Consider the following 27374-nt stretch of genomic DNA (forward strand, 5'->3'; position numbering starts at 1 on the left):
CATCATTTTGTTTCCACTTATTGGAAAAACTTAGTGAAACTAGTTTCAAAGTATTCCCCTTAGTGTAACAAATCATTTTGCATCGAAAAAGAGACTTTGATCATAGTATTATGCACTACTGAACGATTCTTGGCAGTTTTGTGTCACATCAGTTGTTAGGCGTATCGTCAGCAGATCTTGGATAGTTCAAGCCCCCATCGTGGGCAACAAGTAATTTTTTACTATCATAAAATTTACATATTTTTACATATCTGCGTACAAATTCTATATTCATCATCATAGTCATCATCATATCAGCCTTTAAATATTAACTGCTGAACACAAGCCTTCTCTTTGGGAGATTTTGCCAGTAGTTGCTACGCTTGGCAGGCAAATTGGCAACCGCAATTAGGCTTAAGAGATGTTTTAAGAGGGACGCTACCGTTCATCTCTTGCCCTGCCTTTCGTCTCTTACGACACCCACGGGAAAGCAAGGGATAGCCAAATTCTATATTCGTTGATAATTAATTAAATGAATATTGTGATTTTATTTGTTCTTAGCATTTTTATTCTTACCGTAAAATAAAGATTTTAATATAAAAGTTGCTATCGGAATAAATACTATTCAATCTCTCGAATTGGAACAAATGAAACACGGTTTCATATGTCATGAACGAACATGCGAACAACATGCCATGTTTATATATTAATCTCTATATTAAAAAATATATATTTATTACGATATTTTTATTTACAGGGCATGACGCCGATATCAGTGTTGATCTTCGTTTTCTACATCATCGCGTCTTTAACCATCATCGGCATGCTTTTCGACAACTCGAAGAATGCCTCTCTTCTGGAAGTACTTCGGTGTTCAGCTTTTGCATTCCTCGCTAGGAGTGTAGCTGCTACTAACCCTGGTCTCGGCACCGCGTTACAAATTTTTTACGTAGTGTCGGCCATGTTCTGGTGTCTGAACATTTTGAAGTTATTAGAAATCAAAAAGACCAAAGTAGAATGAATAATCCAAAATATTGGATATATTGAATAATATTAAAAATTTTAAACGTTTTCAAAATATTAAACATTGCCGAAATTATAAATATTATACAATAACACCTGAGTCCTCAAGAATAGTAACGCATGGGGAATATCATAGACGAAACAGTATACTCTATTATTACCAGAGGGAGACTTTGTACAAAAGTCGATTGCTTGGGTACCTCTGTCTCATTCGTGTTTCAACCGTGAAGCAGTTGTGTTTGCATGGCTGTGTTTCGGTTTGAAGGGTGGGATATGGCGTGAATTTACTGGGTACAAAGGAATAACACCTGAGTCCTCAGGAATGGCAACGCATGGGGGGTATCATGGGCGAAACAGTATACTCTGTTATGTCCATGGTACTGCTCATGTCTATAGGCGACGGTTACCACTTTCCATCAGGTGGGCCGTCAACTTGTTTGCCATTCTAAGTTCTATAAAAAAAAAATGTCCATAATACTGCTCATGCCTATAGGTGACGGTTACCATTTTCCATCAGGTCAACTTGTTTGCCATTCTAAGTAGCGTTAAAAAAAAAAAACAAATTTATTAAAGATCTTACAACTGGTGATAATTGATTGAATTGAACTGAATTTATAGACAGTTCACGACTGAATTAGCCATTTATCAAATAATTGAATTTTTAATTTGGTAGTAAATTATTCGTATTATTAATTTGTATTAATGTTTTTTTTTTTTTAATTTATAGGTAGAAAATAAATTTTATTAATTACTGCCAAATTGAAATTTAATAGGATTTTTTTATTGCATGAAATTAGAATTAGGAATTTAGTACTTAATATTAAATGCCTGTAGAATATACTTAATTTATAATAATTATTTAACATTTTTTTTTCTTGAAAAGTAGTATTTTTGCTACCTAAATGTTACAGTGATAAGATGAAGGAATAGAACACTATTGTGCCTTAATGTTAATAGTTATATGAAAATTTGTCTTAATTAAACATAAATTTTGTTTGTTTGTTTATATAATAAAAATACATAATATCGAAATTTTTAAAACCAGTAAACAATATTTTAACAAGTACATTTTATTAATGATGGGTGAACTATGACAAGACTCAGTGATACTCGTAGTATTCATAAAATGAAATATCTTCCTCAAGGAGCATAGTTGAAATCTGAAAATTATTTTTGAACGTATGTACAAATTGTGCTGAAAAATGAATGATGAATTTAATGCAAATGGTTACAAAATTGTTATCCAAGTTCGATTGTGCTTTTTAAGGTAAGGTTTTTATTTTCAAAAATACTACTAACATTCTTTAAAGAAGTCAAAAGTTAAAATACTGATATTTACTGACTTCAATAAAAAAAAATTTGTAATCCCACTGATTTTTAAAATTGTATGATTATTTAAATACTCAATTGTTCCAATTTTATCAAGATTAAAGTCAATTCTTTTAATCTTAAGTTACTTAATTTTATTTTAAAATTGTTTTATTTATTTGAAACATACATAATTGTAATTTGTTTTTGAATTATCCCTTTATGCAGTGTAAATGAAGATATGAATGAAATATTTATTTATTATTATTACTTTTTTTGTTAATTAAGTTTGATATACTTTTCATGAATAGCTTCTATTAATAATTTATTACGTTTGTATTAAATACGTTATCAAGAAAATGTTCCATTTTACTTTTCCTTTTTATTTTCCTTAAAATTACATCGGGGTCGATTCTGAGGTACTATTCTCTAACCTATCTCTAAAATTAAAAATTTCTATTTAATATCAGGACATAATTTCTATTCTAAAGATTAGTATGAAACAAATTTCGAAGATTCCAGTCGTATTTTTTTTTTATCAAGAAGGTGGCGAGCACGTTTACAATCCGTCTGATACTGAACGATTATTGTAACCTATGGGCGCCTGCAATACTAGGGATATAACGAACGCGTTGCCAACCCTGAAGAAACCTTAATAGAACCTTTAGCTCTTGCCCTTATCCTCGCCCTTATATAATAAACCTTTTTGAAGAACCCCATACTGTAGTCTCTAGCGAAGACCTCAATATGGAGCTCATGCCACAGCCTAAGCGTTTGCGGGAGAAAATTCCTTTGATACTGCACTCTACGTGACCATTTAGATTCAAACGTGTAAGGATGAATTCCCTTTCGATAGCGAGCAGTGCGATTATAAAAGGTTGGGCATCATTTCAAACAATTCCTCAGAACATTAACCGTTATACAAGCGGTAGAATACAATACATACAGGGAGGCAGTTTCACCATAGATTACGGGCTCGATACCGCTTGTGAGCTTGGGATCGTAGACTACTCTCATAGCTTATCTTTAAACCACATCAAGAGGACCGAGCTGGTATTCAGGACCTCCGACTCACAGGTAAGAGAAATACTCCACATTTTGATGATGATAAGTGATGATGAGTGGTTGATGGTAAGTGGTTTCCGTAGCCTATGAACGCCTGCAATACCAGAGGTATTACACGTGCGTTACTGACCCCGAAGAAACCTCTTTACCCCCTTTTGAAGAACCCCATGCTGTAGTCTCTTGGCAAAACCTCGGCAGGGAGCCGAGTTATGATGTATACATACATATTTAGTTTATGATAATAATTAAAATAGTACATTCGAGAATCATCAATTAAATTACTACAAGTAATTTTCTTCTTTATTGGGAGGTAGGGTCGTCCTACACGCCCTCCACCTCCCCTAGATGGAGTGACGACCTCAAATACATTGCAGGAAGTCAGTAGAGGAAGATGGCTCAGGACCATTCCCTATGGCAGGGGAGGCCTATGTTCAGCATGGCTGAGAATGACTGAGAAGATGATATATAATGATAAATTACAGACGGATGAATCATAAAAATGTTTTTTAGTTAAAAATGCAATTATTATCATAAAGAAATAACAAAAGCAAACCCGTGTTAAACTAATGTTTTAATACAGTAAACCCTACACAGTTTAAGTTAGCAAGGCCCAAAACTTAGTTACCGCACGTAGAAAGTTGAAATAGCTTTGTGAGAGAAATAACAGAGATATCATTGTGTACGTTCGTATTATTTCAGTAATTTTATTTGACAAACCAGACGTAAAATGTAATAACAAAGAATTATATGCGATACGATATAAACAAACTTATAGCATCAATTGATGTATGATAACGGATTGAGAATTTTACCACAAGGAGACTTTGTACAAAAGTCGTTTGCTTGGGCACCTCTGTCACATTCGTGTTTCTACCAATTCCAAAAGCAATTGTGTTTCCATGGTTGTGTTTCGGTTTGAAGGGATATGGCAGTGAATTTACAGAGTATAGAGGAATAACACCTGAGTCCTCAGGAATAGTAACGCATGGGGGATATCATGGTCAAAACAGTATACTATGGTATATATATAATCATGGGTTAAACAGTATCCTCTGTTATGTTCATGTTACTGCTCATGTCTATAGGCGACGGTTGCCACTGTCCATCAGGTGGGCCGTCAGCTTGTTTACCATTCTAAGTTGCATAAAAAAAATTGAGAATATAATTTATCAACATTTCTGATTATGAACAAAATGTCTTAAGAGATGACAAATCAAAAATGAAGCAATATACAAGAATACGAGAATAAAAATTAATAAATAAATATTTTTTTGTTCTATAAAAACAAAACGACTTCAATTTTAGCAAAACTACACATTTTGAACTAAACTACTGGCCCGATTTTGATAAAATTCCTATGGGACCAATCTGTAAACATTTCTTTACAGATAAAAAATAATTAACGGCTGATATGATGATAATGATGATCCCACTTTTCAAACATGATCATCCAAACGCAGTTGCTTTACAGCAGAAATACAATTGGAATGACTGTACCTATTTAGATATTTTTAACTGTCACTGTTAAACATAAGCCTCCCCTATTGGTAAGTTTCGCCAGTAGTTGCCACGTTTAGCAGGCGAGTCAACTACCGCAGCTGTACTTTGGTGATGTTTTAAGAGGGATGCTGCTGCCCATCCTTCGACCATTTAATTCCTTTAGTCACCTCTTACGATTCCCATAAAAATTATAAATAGCTGAATTGACCAGGTCGATATTAATTTTGATACTCCAATTGTTTTTGTACGAAATATCTATAAATAAATATATAAAATGAGCCGTGCTGCTGGATCTGCTTATGGATATGGTGGCTTTAGTTGTTAGTTGTTAAGCATTTAAACATGCATTTAAGCATTTAAGCATTTATACATGTATCAATATATGCTGTGTTTGCCTATAAAAATTTTTTACACTTAGGTCTAAGCTCCATAATTGTATATATAAAAATATTATTTTGTGGAAACAATTGTTGGTAAACCTAAATAAATAAATAAAATAAGAAAGGAAGGGATAGCCCATTCGACTATTCTATGCCGGGACCACACGGCATATAATGTATTAGAATGTAAATAATGGTGACTCTTATCAAGTAAGTCTTAAGTATTCTTGTAAATCAAATTAGTCGAAGATAGACGACCTGAGTTTTTATACACAATCGTGTCTGAAATGAAGAATAATGCGATCCCTCCTTCTCGTGGTATAAGCGCGATAATATTTCTTTGAATATCATGAAAAATTCATTTTTATGATATGTATACAGGTGAAAATTGTTAATATACACCATAGAGACTACAGTATGGCTTTTTTTTTAGGGAAAGGGATTATTAGCATTGGAGTTTGACAGCCCCATTGCTAGCAGTATACCCTATTAGGTTGATCTCCACGTGGTTCCCCCTGGAAACCATCGTGAACAATTCTTGTTGAATTCGTCACGATGGTCTAACTGACCTGCTTCATCCTCATCTATCACCCCTCACTGGTGCCCCGCCGGTGTAAACCGATAGTGCGGGTGGGGTTACCATTACATTATCACCCATTAAAAAAAAGTATAGGGTTTTTTAAAAATGGTATATTACGGTTTCTTCAGGGTCGGCAACACGCACCTGACATTCCTAGTGCTAGACGTTTATAGGCTACAGTGACCATTTACCATCAGACATCATCTTTATGGAATGATATAAGTATAAATAAATAAATCTATTATTATTACTATTATAAAAAAATAGAATTATTATCTAGGGCAAGGTCAGGGGGGGGGGGGGTGGCTGGCCCCTTAAAAATGCACTTATTTACTGTCAGACACGTATTTGTGAAACTTCGTCTACAAGTAAGTAGGTACAAATGTGTTTTCGTTTGAGTTCCCATATGTATTTTGTACTTTACATAATATAATCCGTTCACCATATAAATACACAACGGGATTTTGTTGGAAAATGGTATTTTGTGCTGTTGCTGAATTTTCCGTTTCATTTCCGCCATTTTGCCTTTTTTACCTTTTTACGTGACGTCATTACATAGTTATAGCTACTCCCATATGGACTCCCATTATTTGATAAATAAAATATTGCGTATAAAGTTTAGATTGGTTTATTGAGTTTCCATGTACCGAAAAAGTGGTGAGTTATATTAGTTAAACTTTTTAGGTATTCGAAATTCAATAAACTAATTTAATAATATAATATTTATACATAATATTCTATAAATATATGTATATATAAGGAAGATATGTAGAATCATTTCACATTTCTTCATTATATAACTTCCGATGGGGAAGAGAGGTTCTTGAGTGGCGACCCCATACGGGAAAACGTAGTGTAGTATTATATAATAATATCAGCCATTAACTGTCCACTGATGAAAATAAACCTCCCCCAATTAAAAAGTGTTTTGCACGTAGTTGCCACGGTTGGCAGGCGGATTGGCAACTAAAGTTAGGCTTTGGTAATGTTTACATAGGGACGCTGCTACTCGTAGCCCATTCATTATGTTCCTTTTGCCGTCTATATATATATATATATATATTATACCTATATTATTATTTTACTACTTAATTAAATGCCTTAAATACTTCAATTAACTTACCAGACATTTGAAAGGCATTAAACTAATTCAGTCATAAAGTTTATAATGTTTTGATCGACGAGTCAGACTTAATGGATGCGTTGATATAGCTACTGTTTGTCACGGCCGCTTGATTACATGACCTTTTATGAGGCTGTTTTATCCGACTGACGCTGAAAAAGAAGGTAACGTTTCGTATATTCAGCGCTTATGAAACGGTTGAATCTTGTGGAAGAAGATTCATGCAATAGGTGGTTAATTTTTGACGAATCGATCACGGTGGGCCAACTGACCTGCTTCATCCTCACCTATCATCCTTCACTGGTACCCCGCCAACTTATCCCGATAGCGCAGACGGGGTTGCCATTCCATTTTTATCGATTAAAAAAGAAACTCCCGAGTAACGGGATAAGGCAAGGCAAAAGAAGAAGATGTATGTTAGTAAATTAGCCAATCGGCCTTTTTTTATAATGTGTATTTTTATATTATTTAATTTTTATATTCCATTTGATATGTCTTTTTTGACACTTCTTACTCTGTACATCTCTGAAAATGCATTTTATAAAAACGTACATCATTTTTATTGATCCCCAGTCACGGAGTCCTACCAGGAAAAATCACCAATCTAACATTGATTAAACCGATTAATCTAAACCGATCCAATGAATTTGTCTTACTCTTTCTATCTCAGTTGAGCTGTGACTCAGTTACAATATTTTCTCCACAATAAAACCGAAATTTGATCAAGACAAAATTAATTATTGCAACATTCTTTAATACAAAAAAAAAACATTAATAATAATGCTCCTTTTTGCAATCAACTGTAGGTTAATAGAATAGTTTATTCTGTGTGTAATGTTTTAATGTTGGTAGCATTGTCAATTTGACATTAGCTTAATTATAATTAGTTATGACTCTCTGTAATAGCGTTTCATTAAAGTGTATTTTATGAGAAAAGTTTATTTCAATCATCTTTAGTCATAAAAGTGTACAGATAATATTTTAATGAGTGACTACACATTAAAATTGACAAAGAAGACACGTCAAGTCTCACAAGAGTCGGAAACGCGCACGTGACAACCCTAGGCGTTCATAGGCTTCAGGTTATAGTATACTTTTTATCACGCTACGATCAATAGGAGCAGAGCAGTGAAGGGTAATGTTAAAAATGTCCACCTGTGCGACGCCGGGACGGGCTGCTAGTGTGGAACTCAACTGAATCGGGGACCTCTTTCGTTGTTGAAGTCGGTTGAAAGATTCTCAATTCGTTAGCATTTGTTTTTGTATACATTATCTAATTTAAAACTAATTTTGTTAACTTCTTTTGTAATTTATTTATTTATTTAAATAACTTTATTGAACAAAATAAAATATGGTACAAAAGGTGAACTTAATACTAGTAGCATTCTCTACCAGCCAACCTTTGGGATGAACAGTGAATCACGAATGCGGTACTTCATTATTGGGATAGATAAAAAAAACTAATAAATAAATAAAACAACAATATAAATTAATAACCTGTAAATAAATAATATATACATAATACACATAATACATAAATATAAAGGAATATGCAATCACCGAGTATCAACGAAAGAGTATACTCTATTATGTCCATGGTACTGTTCATGTCAATAGGCGACGGTTACCACTTTCCATCAGGTGGGCCGTCAGCTTGTTTGCCATTCTTAATTGCATAAAAAAACTATCTTCTTCATGATTAAACGATTTTACATGATTAAATGTTTAAATTTTAAACTTTCATATTTTAAAACATATTTTAAATACACTATCGGGATTTAAACACGACGTGGTGGAATCCACGATAAAACGTCAGCAATAAAAATCAAATATGTATGAGTAGGTATTATTTATCTGCAAATTGCGTGGCGTTAAGTCCCAATAATGTATTTGACATATATTTTAAATTCACGATCGGGACTGAACGCGAACGATCGTGAATAAAAAATATATATTAAAAAAATATAAGTTAAATAGTACCTACATATATATTAATAATATATAGTAATATAATTTTTTTTATACGACTTAGAATGGCAAACAAGCTGACGGCCCACCTGATGGAAAGTGCTAACCGTCGCCTATAGACATGAGCAGTACAATGGACATAACAGTACACACACATACTATTTCGCCCATGATACCCCCCATGCGTTGCCATTCCTGAGGACTCAGGTGTTTGTTATTCCTCTGTACCCTGTAAATTCACGCCATATCCCACCCTTCAAATCGAAACACAGCCATGCAATCACAACTGCTTCACGGTAGAAACACGAATGGGACAGAGGTACCCAAGCAATCGACTTTTGTACAATATCTATATACTGGTCCAATAACGATTATATTAAAAGTCTGTTATTTGAAAAATAATATTGGATAACAGCAACTTACAACATATTCAAAAATAGGATATCCGACCGATATGGGCGATATCGAAATAGTTGATGAGTTTTTTCCACCATCAATGCAGAACCCGATATATAGATATCGGATCGGTATCTATATTACCTATATTTACTACATACCTGTTTTTCTGTAAATATATAAAAAAATTAAATATATTCCATTGTAAACGTTTCATTTTTAAATATATAAATACAAATATAAAATTAATTAAATGTTTATAAATATAATATAACTTATAAGTAAAGTAATAAGTAAATAAATTAAACTATAATATTTCGGCAAATTTGTAATTGGTAGTTGTAGAATTTTCCAATAAATATGTTAAACTGTAACCCAGTGAAAAGACATTTTAATCCTCACTTAGCAAGTTTTAAATCGTACTGTCTGGAGCTTAATATTCACTTAAAGTACTCAAACTTTTATCCACACTTAGAGCTGAATTTTTACAAATTATTTATTACTTTAGAATTTCGCAGTGTTATTCATAATCATGGCCAGTATAACCAGGTTAAAATAGGGAGAGAAAAAGTATGTCTAACTTCCTTATTACTAGCGGTATACCCTATCAGATCGACCTCCACGTAGTTCCCCCTGGAAACCGTCATGATTAATTCTAGTGGAATTAGTTATGATGGGCTAACTGACCTGCTTTCATTCTCATCTATCATCTCTCACTGGTGCCCCGCCAGCGTATACCGATAGCGCAGATGAAGTTACTTTCATTAAAAAAAAAAAACCGGTCAAATGGGCGGAAAGGGGTTGTTAGTAATTATGTCTAACTTCCTCATTGCTAGCAATATACCTTATCAGATCGAAAAAAGCAAAACCGTAAAGCAGTTGTGTTTGCATGGCTGTATTTCGGTTTGAAGGGTGTGAATTTACATATATGGCGTGAATTTACAGGGTACAGAGGAATAACACCTGAGTCCTCAGGAATGGCAACGCATGGGGTATCATGGGCGAAACAGTATACTTTATTATGCCCATGGTACTGCTCATGTCTATAGGCGACGGTTACCACTTTCCATCAGGTGGGCCGTCAGCTTGTTTACCGTTGTAAGTTGTATCAAAAAAAACCTCCAAGCAATTCCCCTGAATAAATTGTTGAATTGCCTACTTTATCCTTACCTATCATCCCTATCCTATACTCACTAGTGTTCCAATAATGCAGGCAGGATTACTATTACATTTTCACCCCTTAAAAAACAACAAATCAAAATATCGGATAACATAGATAAAGTACTTTCCTCGACTTTATTTTTGTTACATTGTTTGTAATGGGGTCTAGCTTCCACGTTGCTAGCAATAAACCTTATCAGGTCGACCTCCCGGCCCAAAACATGAATTCCAGGTGAATTCATCACGATGGGTTAACCGACCTATCTTTTAATCCTCATAAATCATCTCTCACTGGTATCCAGCAAGCGTATACTGTTATCGCAGGTGGGGGCTGCCATTTCATTATCACCCATTAAAAAAACACAAGTAAATTATCATACTTTACGTAAAAGATAAATTATTAATACCTATGTATCTAATCAATAATATATAAATAATGATAATGTTTTATATTTCCATATTCTGAAATTATTTACAAAACTATTTTAAAAACCATTTCAAATTTTGGAACTTATTAAGATTCTAAATTTTAAAATAGTCCGTGTATCTTAAAATGAGTGGTTCAATTAAAACTAAGTACATATATATTCTTTTCACAAGATCTGTTCCTTTAATAATAAGCCATCATCCGTTTGTTAAAATTAACTCGAAATCTAAAAATAAAGTCTAAGTAGGCACCTATGGATGTTGTTAAAAGCTTCACAATATTCCAGGAGACGGAGACAGCCTCGCTTCAGTCGAACTAAGGATTTCGCGCTCGAAGTACGTGTGTTTCGATAGATCAATTTTCGTGTTACGTGACAAAGTAAGGTATTAAAAACTAAGTGTCTTAATTCAATAAAAAACATTGAATAACTGGCCGTTAAAATAAAAAATAAAGTTGTGTGTGAAATAGTTTTTAAATTTCGAATTCATCTGATTTATTTTTTGAAAGTTTTCAACTGAGCGGTGAGTTCTTTTTTCAACTTTTTATAAACTGTTTCAATATTTTTTTATTATAATATCTATAGAAATTTTATTATAAATATTAGATACATTAATATTCTTAATTAAATTATTAGGGTAAACCCACATTGTAAATTCTTACCTTGCTATATTTTCAGTTTAATTAAATTCACATAATTTGAATTACTTCCGTGCATTATTTCGACTTTATATTAATTCCATAATTTACAAAGCCATACAATATTAGATAAAGCGTGTGTAATTTACGAATTCTTGCAATATAAACTCGCCGTTAATTAATTAACGTGTATTACGTGTAGCGTTCTGAGATAATTACGATTTCTAATATGATTATATTAATATTTCATTATCATCACATATCAGCCGTTAACTGTCCACTGCTGAACATTGGGCTCCCCCATAATGGGGATTTTGCCCATAATGAGGATTTTGCCAATAGTTGCCACGCTTGGCAGGCTGGTTGGCAACCACATTTATGCTTTTTACGATGTTTTAAGAGGAACGCTGCTGTCCATCCCTATACTATTAGGTTCCCTTAGTCGCCACCTAGAGAAAGGAAGAGGTGTATTTTTCTGGCCATTTCGTTTCATTCATTTCATAGCCGAGACCACATTAATAATTTTTGTTTACTTACTAATATTATAAGTGTGAAAATGAATTTGTTTGTTTGTTATCTCTTAACGGCTTAACCAATTACTATAAAAAATTGGCATACACGTATTATAAGGGATGAAAAGAATATACGTTACATTTATCCCGCTTAATGAACACATCTCAGTGTAACATACTTCATCCGAATGGGACGAAGCCACGAGTAAAATCTAGTGAAAATAATATTTACTTAAAGTAATTAATATACTATATTATATATATATATATATATATATATATATATATATATATATATATATATATATATATATATATATATATATATATATATATATATATATATATTGGTACTGGTATTATTTTTATTTATTGGTATCAAATTTAAATTTTCTCGCACCATACTCATTCATATTCATACACTTTGCATAATAATTGGAATGGAATGTATAACGTCACAAAGTACTTGAATTACCATTATTTGTTGTTTTATAATCGACACCGGCGGAGTTCTATTTGAATTTTATCTTTTTCCATTTACGCAGTGAAGCAACAATACAAATTATGATAAATTTAAACCGTCCAACACAGTGTCTGATATATTAGATGTATACATACATTCTTTACAAATATGTACAAATATGTGTGTGTGTGTGTGTGTGTAAATATATATATATATATATATATATATATATATATATATATGTATGTGTGTGTATGTATGTATTTTGCATGTATAAAAACCGATGAATTGTGTCATTACGCAAATGTGAAAACGATCCATGGCTTAACATAGATATAAATTTGATTATGTATTGACTGTAATTCAATTGTAAGTTTTCCCAAAAAAAAAAAATATAACCACAGAATCTTACTATTCTTATGAATGAATTAATGATTGAAAACTCTTTATTGATCCCTTCAAAAAATTATATAGATTATAAAGTATAGCAATATGTACACAAAAAAATAAATAATTAACAACATAAACTTAATCACATAAAAGCAAGATAAAGAGCCAACAATAAGCGGTCTTATCGCTAACTAACAGTCTTGTCCAGGTAACCTTAAAATGGAGAGGAATAATTAAAAGTGTGAAAATAATAAGACTTAAAATGGGCTAATGGTAAAATTAAACGCAATATAATTAATAATATACTTATAATATACTATACTTATATAAATTAATACTTATATATCTTTATGGCAGTCTATGGGAGAGGCTTATGTCCAGCAGTGGACGGATAATGGCTGAAATGATGATGACTTATATAAATAAGTAATACATACATATATATAAACATACATATATAAACTTATATAGACATTAGTCTTTATTTATTTATTTCTTTATTGTACATACCAGTTATAAGAATATGACAGAAGTAATCAAATTTACAAAGGCGAGCTTAACTCTAATAGAGTTTGCTTCCAGCAAACCCAAAGCAGAAGTGCATCAATGTCAGCGAGTAGAGCGGTATACAATATTGTGACAATTGTTAAACAGACAAAATTAAATTAATTACATTATTTTTACTTGTATAAATACACATATACATAAATATATACCTACATCTATGCATATACGCCTTTACTGTTATACTATATTGATTTCGTAAATGATTTTCTTAAATAGTAATTTAATCTTATTTACTTGGTCTGGCCTTTTCGTCACATTTGTGGTACATTATGTGCTTAATAGAGTTGGCAGGATCAAAGAAAAAACCTTCGATCATTTTACTGTTCGTAGTATTATATGATATTTTAGAAAAATTGTTATGAGATACTCAAGTAAAAGCAATAGAAGTCGTAACAATGATTTTTAGAAACTTCAACTCTCTACGTGTTTGTTTGTTCCGGCGTCATGCAAAAACTATTGCCCCAAATTGGATGCGTTTTCAATGTTGTATTCCAAAATGTTCAACATAAAACCTAGTATATTTTTTGTCCTGATACGCTTCGCGAACTACGAGTAGAAGCGGTAGGTATATTTTATTTTTCTAAAATCCATAATGGATTAGCTCAAATACTAGTCAACTGATTTTAAAAAAATTTCAAACTATAGAAACAAGGCTACATTATAAACGAGTAACATATATATATATATATATATATATATATATATATATATATATATATATATATATATATATATATATATATCCAGCGAAGTCTAGCCAGATCGCTAACATATATTGAGACTACTTACTGCTCTATTCAGCCATCACGTTCCGTTACTTAAGTCATCTACTTATTTATGATTCACAATAAAAAATGCCTTACTTGCATGTACCAATACGGGGATAAGTACCTTTTAAATTGAAAAAGAATAATCAAAATCGAGATATGTGATGTACTCATTGACTGCAAGCCTCCCGCTCCAGACCACTTCTCTGGGCGCGGTCCGGACGGGTGGTCGTGTAAGTTGCATTGTGACATTGTTTATTATTTCCTACACCTACTTACCATACCAGAAGGACACCACAAATATTGGTAATATAATTGGTTAAAACCTCTCCTAATGATTATGAATTACGAGTCGAGATCATCTACCATGTGAAGTTAATTAATAATATATATGAATTTGTTTGGTTGTATACGCAATGTTATGTACATTACGCTGTATATATGGACATCATATACGTATATGTATTGTAGTAAGCAGAATGTATGATATTCTAGATAAATCTCTGTGGTTTTTGCTATGCATATTTGTTAATATTAATTTAATATTCATAGTAAAATAATATGAAATAACCATAAATTTAAAATAATATTTAGTGTAAAAATAAATAAATAATGAAATGAATAGAAATTTTTGAACTGAAGAATTCAGTTAAATCTAACTATATCTTCTATGAAGTATCTAACTATGAAGAAAAAATGTAACGGCGGCCATCTTGAGCAATATTTAAGAAATATAAAAAAATCTTGTTAAAAACAACGGAAGTTGAATAATTTCCGTGAGCGGGCAAACGGCTTGTAGAGGAACCACTTTGGTTTGAAGTATGCGCTTTGTATATTTTCTGCTGACTTGAACGAACGCACACAAAGAGCTTTGTTGTTGTGAAATTAAAAAAAAAGCTATTATATGTATAATAAGTAGGTTTAAATTATACATATTTAGAATATATTGAATCATAAAACAACATAAAAACTTTCAACCAAATCGCTCAGATGCGTAATTCATTTTTTTTTAACAAAAGCGCGCCAATTTTCATTGTTACTAGTAATAACAATTTAATATCCCTAATCACGCATACACTGGCTAATTATCTAAGTGTCTATGCCAAAAATTCATTCGCACTAGATTGAAAATGACAGACTATTTTTGAAGAGCAGATACTATCATTAATTGATGTTCTCTGTCTACACATAAGGTCCAAAAATTAACCAAGACACGAGTATGTACATCCCGCTAGCCAAAGGACGTGACTTCATTCCCTAATATATCCCTCTCTAGTACCTCGTCAGCGTAAACTAATAGCGTAGGTAGGATTACCATTCTATTTTGTCTATTTAAAGAAAACGCCCAGTAAATACGGAATGTGCAATCTATTTTAACAAATATCGAGGAACCTAAATAATTATACTTTTTCACTATTTTATATATTTTTGCTGATCTCTTTACCTTACTATTTAGACAAAAATTACATAGCTTATGAAAAATATCTTCCGGGGGGTAAAAATTAAAAATACAACGTAAATATTAATAACATATTAGATATTTCTTTCTTCTTTTTTTAATTAAATTACATTATTGTCAATAGTATAACTAGCTTTTCTCCGTGTCTTTACACGTATGGTATCGTCTGTCCTGTTTCCAAAATGCTTTCATAATGGATGTTTACATTATACATATTTTTTATGCTACTTAGAATGACAAACAAGCTGACGGCCCACTTGATAAAAAGTGGTAACCGTCATCTATAGACATGAGCAGTACTATAGACATAAGAAAGTAAACTGTTTCGCCCATGATACTCGCCATGCGTTGCCATTCCTGAGAACTGAGATGTTATGTCTCTGTACTCTGTAAATTCACTGCCATAACCGGCATCTATAGACATGAACAGCATACTATACACAGAGTGCACTGTGATGCACTATGGAATACAGTGTCAGGTCGACCTCCTTGCGGTTCCTTCTGAATAATATCGCGAGTTATTCTTGACATATTCGTCACAATGGGCCAACTGACCTGAAGGTCTACCGTGAAATATTTTCCGGATTTATGACGAATAAAATGTTAAGCTCCATTTACAAGGCCAATTTCGGTACAACAAAAACACGAAATTGAATCCGAAAATTTGGAATTTTATTTCATGGTAGATCCCCAGCTTTCTTATCCGTTACCGGTGCCCCGCTCGTGTATAGCGAGAATACAGACGGGGTTACCATTCTATTATCATCCATTGAAAAAATAAATACTGTGGAATAAGGACAAAGGTATTCCGATTAATTTTTATATTTTTGAAGTTTTTTTTTTTATAATTCTACTGTCCATTTGAAGTACAATGTGAACTGATAAGAACGGGCAAGGAGCTTTATAAATTTGTGTGAATACAGACTGTACAAGAGTTAAACCTTCGTACTATGTAATTTCTCTGTGATATCCTACTTTTTTTTTTTACAACACAGGGGGCAAACGAGCATGCGGCTCACCTGATGGTAAGTGACTACCGCCGCCCATGGTCACCCACAACACCTACAGCATTGCAGGTGTGCTGCCGGCCTTTTAAAAAGGAATAGGAATACGTTTAAAATAAACCTATTACATATAAATTAACCAACTTCATATAACGAAGAAATTCGTAAATATTGTTACTATTTTGAGCATATATTTACGGTTACTATGTATTTTTTCTAAATAAAATATCCTACGTTTCAAATAATTATATTGGGTTGACTGGAAGAGATCGCTGTCAGAGATAAGTCCACCCCTGCTCACAACATTTATAAATGCTATATTACATGTAATTTACAAGTGCAATAAAGAATATATAAAATATACATATAACATATAAATTAACCAACTTCACATAATGAGTCAGTTCATAAACAATGTTAAAATTCTAAACAGATACTATTTCGATTGAATTTATCATTATCATATTAGTTTTAACTGTCCATTACTGAACATAAGGCTCCCCCTAGAGGGGTTTTACCAATAACTGCCATGCTTGGCAGGAGGATTGGCAACCACTATTAGGCTTTGGAGATGTTTTAAGAGGAACGCTGCTGGCCTTCTTTTGCTCTTAGTCGCCTTTACGACACCAACGGGAAAGGAAGGGGTGACCTATTTATTGAAATATTATTTATTATTTTATGGAACTTTGAAAAATCACACTACTGACCGACGATATTCAAGTGATCTTTATAAAAAAAATCACGTTTCTAATCTTCATAGCCATTTCGGCTTTTTTTTTTATACAACTTAGAATGGCAAACAAGCTGACGGCCTACCTAATGGAAAGTGGTAACCGTCGCCTATACACATGAGCAGTACCATGGACATAACAGAGTACACTGTTTCGCCCATGATGCCCCCCATGCGTTGCCATTCCTGAGGACTCAGGTGTTATTCCTCTGTACCCAGTAAATTCACGCCATATCCCACCCTTCAAACCGAAACAACTATGCAAACACAACTGCTTCACGGCTGAAACACGGATGGGACAGAGGTACCCAAGCAATTGACTTTTGTACAAAGTCTCCCTCTGACCGTGTTGGTTAATCAATTTTAGTATTATTTTATAAGTACATTTCTTCTTTTATTATTTTAAATGGCTTAAAGGTTTATCTAATTATAATATGAACTGATTTTAAAAAAAGAACATCAATTATATTTATCAATTCTAACTGTAGTTTTCTGTGTAGAGGTTTTTACCTTCATGTTTCTTAGCATTCCAAATTTAAAAATTCTTTTATTCATAAAATTCAATCTTGTTCACAACATTAATAATGCAAGCGACCGTTTTCGATACATCATCGTTAAGAGAAGACGTTTAGATAATAAAATTTTAATATACACCCCTGACGATGACGTATCGAAATCGGACCTTTATTATGAATAATAATACGTACACATCTTCGCAAAGAATGGAATTAAATAGATACAATGTTTATTTAAATCTATACAAACTTTTTTAAACCATCACTTTTAATTATTCTAATATTATAAACAGGAGAGTTTTTTTTTAATTAATATTAGTATATTTGTCTTTATTTTCTTTTAAATTTTGCACACCTGTAGGTAGAATGCGACTTATATTTTTATTTCTATATTGTAACATTATAATAACCTTTATTTCTTGCAAATAAAGAATTTGATTTAATAGTTTAGTAGATAATTGAATACCAGAGGGAAACTGTACAAAAGTCCTTTGCTTGAGCACCTCTGTCCCATTCCTGTTTCTACCGTGAAACAGTTGTATTTATATGGCTTTGTTTCGATTTGAAGGGTGGGTTATGGCATTGAATTTACAAGGTACAGAGGAATAACACCTGAGTCCTCAGGAATGGCAACGCATGGCGGGTACCGTGGGCGATACAGTGTACTCTGTTATGCACATGGTATATATATATATATATATATATATATATATATATATATATGTTCACGTAGAATGGTAAACAGCCATAAAGAATGTTTCCGTTCCTTATGACATTCCTTATAGCAGTCTATGGAGGAGGTCTCTGTTCAGCAGCGGACAGATAATGTCTGAAATGATGATTATTTATTGTTTTGGTCATTTATTAATTACAATATGAATATTTATATATTACATATTAAGTTTAAATAAAATAAATAGATACTAACAATATTGTGAATGCATTAGGGACATTAAAATAGGCTTTGTTACTATAGCAGAAAGACATTAGAGAAAGAATATTGAATCTAAGAACAGTTGACCACTTCCCAGAAACTGTTTTATGCTAATACTTCGCGGAAGAACTAGAAATGTTTTTGGCCTAAAATTCATTTAATACTATCGTGCAATTTAGAATGGCAAACTGACGGCCCACCTGATGGAAAGTGATATCCGTCGCCTATAGACATGAACAGACGCGTGGACATTACAGAATCAAATGAAACACTCATGATTATTATTATATCAGCCGTTGACTGTCCACTGCTGAATATAGATCTCCCTTATAAAGAAATGCGTGCGTGCGTGCGTGCGTGCGTGCGTACGTGCGTACGTGCGGATTTTTTAATGGGTGATAATGGAATGGTAACCCCACCCGCGCTATTGGCATACACCGGCGGGGCACCAGTGAGGGATGATAGATGGGGATGAAGCAGGTCAGTTAGACCATCGTGACGAATTCAACAAGAATTGTTCACGATAGTTTCCAGGGGGAACTACGTGGAGGTCGACCTGATATTGCTAGCAATGTCGAACTCCATTGCTAACAATCCCCTTTCCCCCCGTGCGTGCGTTTTGCGTGCATGCAAGCGAGCGTGCGTGAGTGAGTGTTATATATATGTAATCGGCATAGAATCGCATATTCTGGTATGATAAACATACTCTTATGGTACTGCAATCATAGGTTGCGAAATACGACACCTCATTGATATCAATTGTGATTGATGTCGTGACGTCACGAGTGTAAGCGGTGTAATTCAAAGGTTAAGCCCTCGTGTTAGAACATTTATAATCGTTTTTATCTCGACGTAATATATACGTGTAAATTGTAACGTAAATAAAAAAGGTTAAATTAAAAAAAAGTAACAATGTTATAAATTAATGCCCGTTTTTAACCCAAATTCTTTTTAGCTTTTTTAAACCCACCAATTCTATTATACAATTTGAAACCTTATTAAAATTTGAAACGGTATCAATTCTGCTATTTTTTGTTTATTAGCATTTATTTATAGATTATTCATCTATCTCTCTATTTTTTTTATGCAACTTAGAATGGCAAACAAGCTGACGGCCCCCCTGATGAAAAGTGGTATCCTTCGCCTATACACATGAGCAGTACCATGGATATAATAGAGTATACTGTTTCGCCCATGATACCCCACATTTATTTATTTACAAGAAACATGCGTTGCTATTCCTGAGGACTCAGGTGTTATTCCTCTGTACCCTGTGAATATTAATGTTAATAAGTTTTAGTTTTCCTTTTAGAAATAAATAAATAAATGCTTCTAATATCGGATTTAAAGAATCTCTGGTTTTCAATGGAAAGGTAAAAATTCTATTTTGTCTGAATTAGTAAGATTACTAATAGTTCATTAAACTTATTATTAAACAAATAATATTTAATGCATTATATTTATTAGAAAACGATAATATGAGACCAACACTATTTTAAATATTATATATATATATATATATATATTAAAATAAAAAAAATATTAAAATCTCTATTATGGTGATATAATCCAGGTATTGTTACTTTCGCTTGCTGTGCGTTTGTTGTGTTTTTAAAAAAAATACCGTCTTACCACAACAAAGTTAGACTTGCGATAAACAGATCTTAAATACTTGTTTAGACGACAACTTCTACTTACTTTAAAACAGGTATATGTATATAAATATATATAAATATGTTTGTGATCACTCTCCTCCGAAACAGCTCGACCGATTTTTATAACATTTTTTATGTATTATTGTTTATTAGAATTTATTTATATATTATTCATCTCTCTCTCTATTTTTTTTATGCAACTTAAAATGGCAAAGAAGCTAGGTAGGTATGATAATAAGTCGTAAATTTATATTTTATACCGCTAGGTAATTACGGTATCCCTATCCAGAAAAATAAATTTATATGTACATATCAGAACAATATTTTCCGGGTCAGCTAGTAATCTATAGATTTTGGCACATTAAATTTTAATTAAACATTGTTCAACACTGTCTCAACAATATTAAGTCACATAGTTTCATTAAACACTGTTTATCTAAACAGTGTTTTAAATATTTCTTTTTTTTTTGTAGTAAGACCGTAATATTTTATCTGTGGTCCAACTTTCAATTAATACGTGAACAACATTCCATGTCCCGGCACTATGAGACATTTCGAGGACAACACACACATCATGGACTTTTATCTCCATTGAATTTCAACGATAAAGATGTGACGGAATTCCCCAAATGCCTCCCAGCCGCAGCTGAAGGCGTATATCGATCTTGTTATTGGGGCCCGGCCGAGTTGTGACCAGATCGAGTTACGGATAACCTTTGACTATTTCAAATGCCGCATTCCCAACACTACTTCCGAGTATTATTGGCTTTAATAATATATTTTATATAAAATAGCAATAAACAGCTAGTTCTTACTAAAAAAAAAAGTTAGTTACAGTCTCTTAGTGATTTAATTTTGACTTAAAAATACTTTGTTGAGTGTAATTTTATAAGAAACAAAGTTTTTTTTTTTATATACCAGTGAGATGGTAAACAGGAATACGGCCCACCTAATGGTAAACGATTACCGTAGCCTATGAACACCTGCAATACCAGGGGCATTTTTTTATGGATTATGGAATAGTAACCCCATCTGGGCCACCGATATACGCTGGCAGGGCACCAGTGAGGGATGATAGATGAGCATAAAAGTAAGTCAGTTAGCCCATCGTAATGAATACGACAAGTATTAATCACAATGGTTTCCAGGGGGAACCGCGTGGAGGTCGACCTAACAGGGCTTGTTAGCAATGGGAGCATTAGTCCCCATTACTAACAATCCCTTTCCCCTACCAGGGGCTATACGCACGCGTTGTCGAGGCTAAAGGAACTCTTTACTCCTAATTTGAAAAACTCCGTGCTGTAGTCTCTTGGAAAAACATGGACAGAGAACTCAGTCCATAACTTGAGCGTTATACAACATGTTTAATAATATAATTATGAACTTTTATTATTTATTCCTATAAATATTTAGTTCTTATTTCCTATCAGAATTATTTATTTACTAGCTTTTACCCGCGATTTCGTCCGCGTGACTGTATATTCATTGAAAGAGATAAAAATGCTTCAACAATCTATCCAAGGTTGCACGATCACATTTTTTATTTTTACCCAAACGTCAATTATTTCTCGTCTTCGAATCGTTCTGATATTCCTTCACTTTTACCCACAATATTTGTATCAATCTTCATTTGTCATATACCATAAATCAAACGATGAAAAAAGAACGCGAATCCCAACGAATTCACGTTTAGCTTCTCTTGCCCTCCTTTTCTCTTATCCCATCCTATGTTTTGCTGTCTTCATTGGTATATGTATTTTAATGTATTTTTGTATACATTATAAGATTTAGAAATACAAATAAAAATTTATTTCAAACTTTCGCTTTGTTGACACATTTGATAGATAGATAGATAGATAGATAGATGACCTTTATTACTATTATTAAGAAAATAAAAAATTAAAACAACAAAAAAAAAAGAACAATTAATATTGCTGGTAATAGGAGCCGCCTCAGCTGTTGCTATATATGTACAGCTGCAGCGAGATGTACCTATATAGCGCTGATTTTCAGGCGACCCCTTAACTCCTTTATCTTTAGCATTTTGAATACACTATCTGGACTTAACTAACTTAACTTATTATACTTTGACTTTACTTATGTTATTACTACTATTGTTCCTGTCGTAACCACAACATGGCGCAATCTACGTCGAAACGTCTTCAATAAAAATCAGATATGTAGGTATTATTTACCTATAATTTTCATCGTGTTAAGTAACGATGTATTTAAAATAAATTCCGAAAATATAAAAAATTTACCCTTTATCCAATCCTATTTCACTATTCTCCAATAATTTCTCCGAGAATTTAATATGTCTAAAATTTCGTAAATAGAATGTTTTTACCCAAAATTACGAAAGAAATACCCGATCTGGCAACACTGATTTTATATATATATATATATATATATATATATATATATAAGTATATAATTTCAGTATCTCAAAGACTCCCATACCCTTAATCTTCGGTCATCTCATAATCTCCTCCTCATCACCCCGTCACATCATTCCGGATTTATGTCCAATTCTTTTACTGTCACCGCTATCAGCCTTTGGAATAAAATCCCTGTAGATCTACGCAGAGCATCAAGTAAAGATATTTTTAAAAGAAGACTTTTTAATTATTTGTTGAGTCAACAAAACCAGCGCTAGTTACAGGTCACTCAATAGTTATTATATCTCATAATGCTAATCGTTGTTTTAATTTATGTATATATATATATATATATATATATATATATATATGTATATATTTCATATGTATTAGTTTATCCATATATATTAAAAGTAATGTTTATGTATTATATGTGCATTTCTTATGTGTATTATATTTATATTGTGTATTGCCTTAATGTGTTACTATAATTGTCACATATTTTTCACCACATCTGCCCTTCATACGCTTTCTATTTTTACCCAATGGTTAGCTGGTAGAGAATGCCATATGGCATTAAGCTCGCCATTTGTACAAAATTTTATTGTGCAATAAAGAATAAATAAATAAATAAATAAATAAAATATACTTATTAAAACAATAAACATACACACACATACAAATATTTCCTATCACCATACTCCGAATAGCATGATGATTGAATATTTAATGGACTTCATAATTTTTTAACTTCATAACTTAATCTTTATTCATGAACAAAAATAAACTGAAGTATCTTTTAGGCTTCTATCATTTATTCAGTTTGAGCTCGGAAATGTTCTGAAAACATATTTTTCTGTGCCTTTTTACTTAGATTTATTATATAATGTATAGATAATGGAACACACTTCCTCATGAAATAGCCCAAGCATTGGGATTTTCAAATCACGTCTGAAGAATTATTACCTCTCATAATGCTGATGTACGTACTTTTATATTTGTATATTATATATATATATATATATATATATATATATATATATATATATATATATATATATATATATATATATATATATATATATATATATATATATATATATATATATATATATATATATATTTGCTTATATATCTTTATTCATTTATTTATACCTACAGGTGTTTTCAATTGTAAATACATTTTATTTATTTTTAACTATAACATTTAATGAATGAATGAGTATACTTTATTCGCATTATACAATATAGGGAATAAGCAAGACAATTTACAAACACAACGATACAATTGTATAAGTACAGTAAGGCGGTCTTATTGCTGAGAGCAATCTTTTCATTCAGGTCGATCATTTAATCTCATTTCATCATTTAAGTCGATTGATACACATGTATGACTGTAACTACTAATAAACTGTCAGTTTTTCTCATATTGGGTTTACTGGAAGAAATCCCTTTTGGAGATAAGCTCTTCTTTGTGCACTTTTATATTTGTTTTTTATATTTCAATAACCTTTTGTGTACAATAAAGAATCATCATCAGAACATCTCAATTTGGCAGAATAAAAAGTAAAAATTAACAAATTAGTATTGATGTATATCTATATGTAAAAAACCCACCACTTTACCAGAGGGAGACTTTGTACAAAAGTCGATTGCTTGGGCACCTCTGTTCCATTCGTGTTTCAACCGTGAAGCAGTTGTGTTTGCATGGCTGTGTTTCGTTGTGAAGGGTTGGATATGGCGAGAATTTACTGGGTACAGAGGAATAACACCTGAGTCCTCAGGAATGGCAACGCATGGGGGGTATCGTGGACGAAACAGTATACTCTGTTATGTTCATGATAGTGCTCATGTCTATAGGCGATAATTACCACTTTCCATCAGGTGGCCAGCTTGTTTGCCATTCTAAGTTGTATAAAAAAAAATATATTAAGCCTACATACCCCGAAATTTTAATGGTTATAAAAATTCCTGGGGAACAACAATGCCTAACAAAGCTGCCTAACTTAGGTTTCAAACTAAAATAATTATATACGCATAACAGTAGCAACAAAGATAAATAGAAGATCTAAAACATTTTCGCCTTAATTGTATATATTAACGGACATTTAATAAATATAGTGTACCTACTGTTTACTGCCTTTCTCTCGCCAAGACACAGAGACGTGACAAGAAAATAAAAGGAAAGAATAAAAAAAGGTATCAGCCCATTATATCGACAATATTATGAGAACTAATAAAATGGTACTTATTATATTAATATCATTGATGTACAAAAAACTTTAGATACACAATCGATGACTAAAACAGGGCACTTCTGTTACGTTTACCAGAGGGAGACTGTATAAAAGTCGTTTGCTTTGGCACCTCTGTCCCTTTCGTGTTTTTACGGTGAAGCAGTTGTGTTTGCATGGCTGTGTTTCGGTTTAAAGGGTGGGATATAGCAGTGAAGTTACAAGAAACAGAGGAATTACGCCTGAATCCTCAGGAATAGCAATGCATAGGGGGGGGGGGGCGAAACGGTATACTCTGTTATGTCCATGGTACTGCTCATGTCTATAGCCGACGGTTACCACTTTCCATCAGATGGGCCATCAACCACCAAAAACTAACTGCGATTATCAACCCGCCAATTAAATGTGGCAACTACCGACAAATATTCTTCTTTATATGTAAGACCTATGTTCAGCGACGAACAATTAATGGCTGATATGATGATGATAGTCGAGGATGATTGGTTGTATGGTCCCAGCATAGAATAGGCTACCCCTTCCTTTCTCGTGTGTGCCGAAAAAGGCGACTAAGAAAAGACGAGGATTAAACAGCTGCGTTCCTCTTAAAACATCTCTAAAGTCTAACTGCGGTTGCCCATCCGCTTGCCAAGCGTAGCAACTACTGGCAAAACCCCTCAAGGGAAAAGCTTATGTTCAGAAGTTAATAGTTAAAGGCTATCAGCCTTGATATTGATGATGATGATGATGGACCAATTTAGCACTTATTTCTAACCATCTACCAATGTTTCCAGTTAATCTACTGAAGTATTCTTATATTATTAAAATGTCTTATAAATATTTATTATAAATATTACCAATTCGTCGTTTGTAAATGTTGTATTCAATTTTAATTTGAAATGACTTTAATATTTTCTTTAGTATAGGGCATTAGAAATATGAATCTTGAATTTTTGTATATCAATGATTAATACAATTTCCCTGTAGAAAAATACGTAGACACGCCATGAATAATAATTACTTTATGAGCTGGAGTAAAATTTTAACAATCCTCTTGTACTAATCGTAAAACTTTTACAGAGTAATATTGTAAAAACCTTTTGTTTTATTGTCCGTTTCGCGGGATATACGCTTGCTTTTAAAAAGTAACTTGCCTTATAATACATAAATGGATTGGAATTGGATATTGGAATAAGGGAATATAAAATCTTTTATATTGTATTTTTCGATATTACAAACTATAGAGAAAAATCTTCAGTAATTGTTGTTCTTGCTCGACAACGAAATAAATGAGGATAATGTTTTTCGGGTAAATATACTTATTTATTTATTTATTCATTAGTACAAATATGTGTACATGGCGGACTTAATCCATTTGGCCAGTTTCATTCATAAAATTGCATATAATAAAAAACCTAAGACCATCCTTCCATCCGTCCGTCCATCCATCCTTCCATCGATCGATCCGTCGACCGGTCCGTCGACCGATCCGTCGACCGATCCGTCCGTCCGTCCAACAAGGATATACATACATACTAAAACTACATATATAAACGTGGCAACTGCTAGTGATGAAAAAAGGGTTTAAAACCATTGTACAAAAGTTTGATGTAAAATATCCTGGGAACAAAACAGATTGACCACCTTGTGTCACAACCCATTCGTGTTTCTACCGTGAAACAGTTGTGTTTGCATGGCTGTGTTTCGATTTGAAGGGTAGGATATGGCAATGAAATTAAAGGGTACTGAGGAATAACACCTGAGTCCTCAGGAATGGCAACTTGGCCACCTCTGTCCCATTCGTGTTTCTACCGTGAAACAGTTGTTTGCATGGCTGTGTTTCGGTTTGTAGTGTGGGATATGGGAATTTAGGGTCATGGGCGAAACAGTTAACTCTGTTATGTCTATGGTACTGCTCATTTCGATAGGTGACGGTTACCACTTTCCATCAGGTGGGTCGTCAGCTTGTTTGGCCATTCTAAGTTGCAGAAAAAATTACTAAAAGCATAACTACGGTCGCCAACTCGTCTATCAAACGTGTCAACTACTAGCAAAACTTCTTGATGAGGAAGGCTTATGTTCAAAAATGACTGATATGATGACGATGATAATAACAGATCACAGTAGTCATAGTGTTACAGGTTTCTCTTTGAAAAAGCCCATTTCTTTATAATACTCCTTTACATTAATTTATCATTCGAATACCATTGGAAAAGGCAACCT

The 27374-nt window shown here is 32.7% G+C and overlaps 2 protein-coding genes across 2 annotated transcripts in view; both read left to right on the forward strand.

Moving 5' to 3' along the window:
- The window catches only part of LOC113518647 (alkylglycerol monooxygenase-like), a 46909-nt gene extending 44266 nt beyond the window's left edge, over nt 1-2643 (forward strand). Inside the window, exon 10 of the mRNA XM_031912114.2 lies at nt 737-2643. Coding sequence (XP_031767974.2) covers nt 737-1000 — 264 coding nt within the window. The 3' untranslated portion in view covers nt 1001-2643. The remainder of the gene's footprint in view (nt 1-736) is intronic.
- Nucleotides 2644-11230: 8587 nt separating this feature from the next.
- Nucleotides 11231-27374, forward strand: part of LOC113517868 (uncharacterized) — a 91137-nt gene continuing 74993 nt past the window's right edge. Inside the window, exon 1 of the mRNA XM_052903263.1 lies at nt 11231-11431. The gene's annotated coding sequence lies outside the window, so the exon portion shown is untranslated. The remainder of the gene's footprint in view (nt 11432-27374) is intronic.

This window comes from Galleria mellonella, unplaced genomic scaffold (genome assembly GCF_026898425.1).
Source record: "Galleria mellonella isolate WM207_F2 unplaced genomic scaffold, CSIRO_AGI_GalMel_v1 utg1386, whole genome shotgun sequence".
NCBI lineage: Eukaryota > Metazoa > Arthropoda > Insecta > Lepidoptera > Pyralidae > Galleria > Galleria mellonella.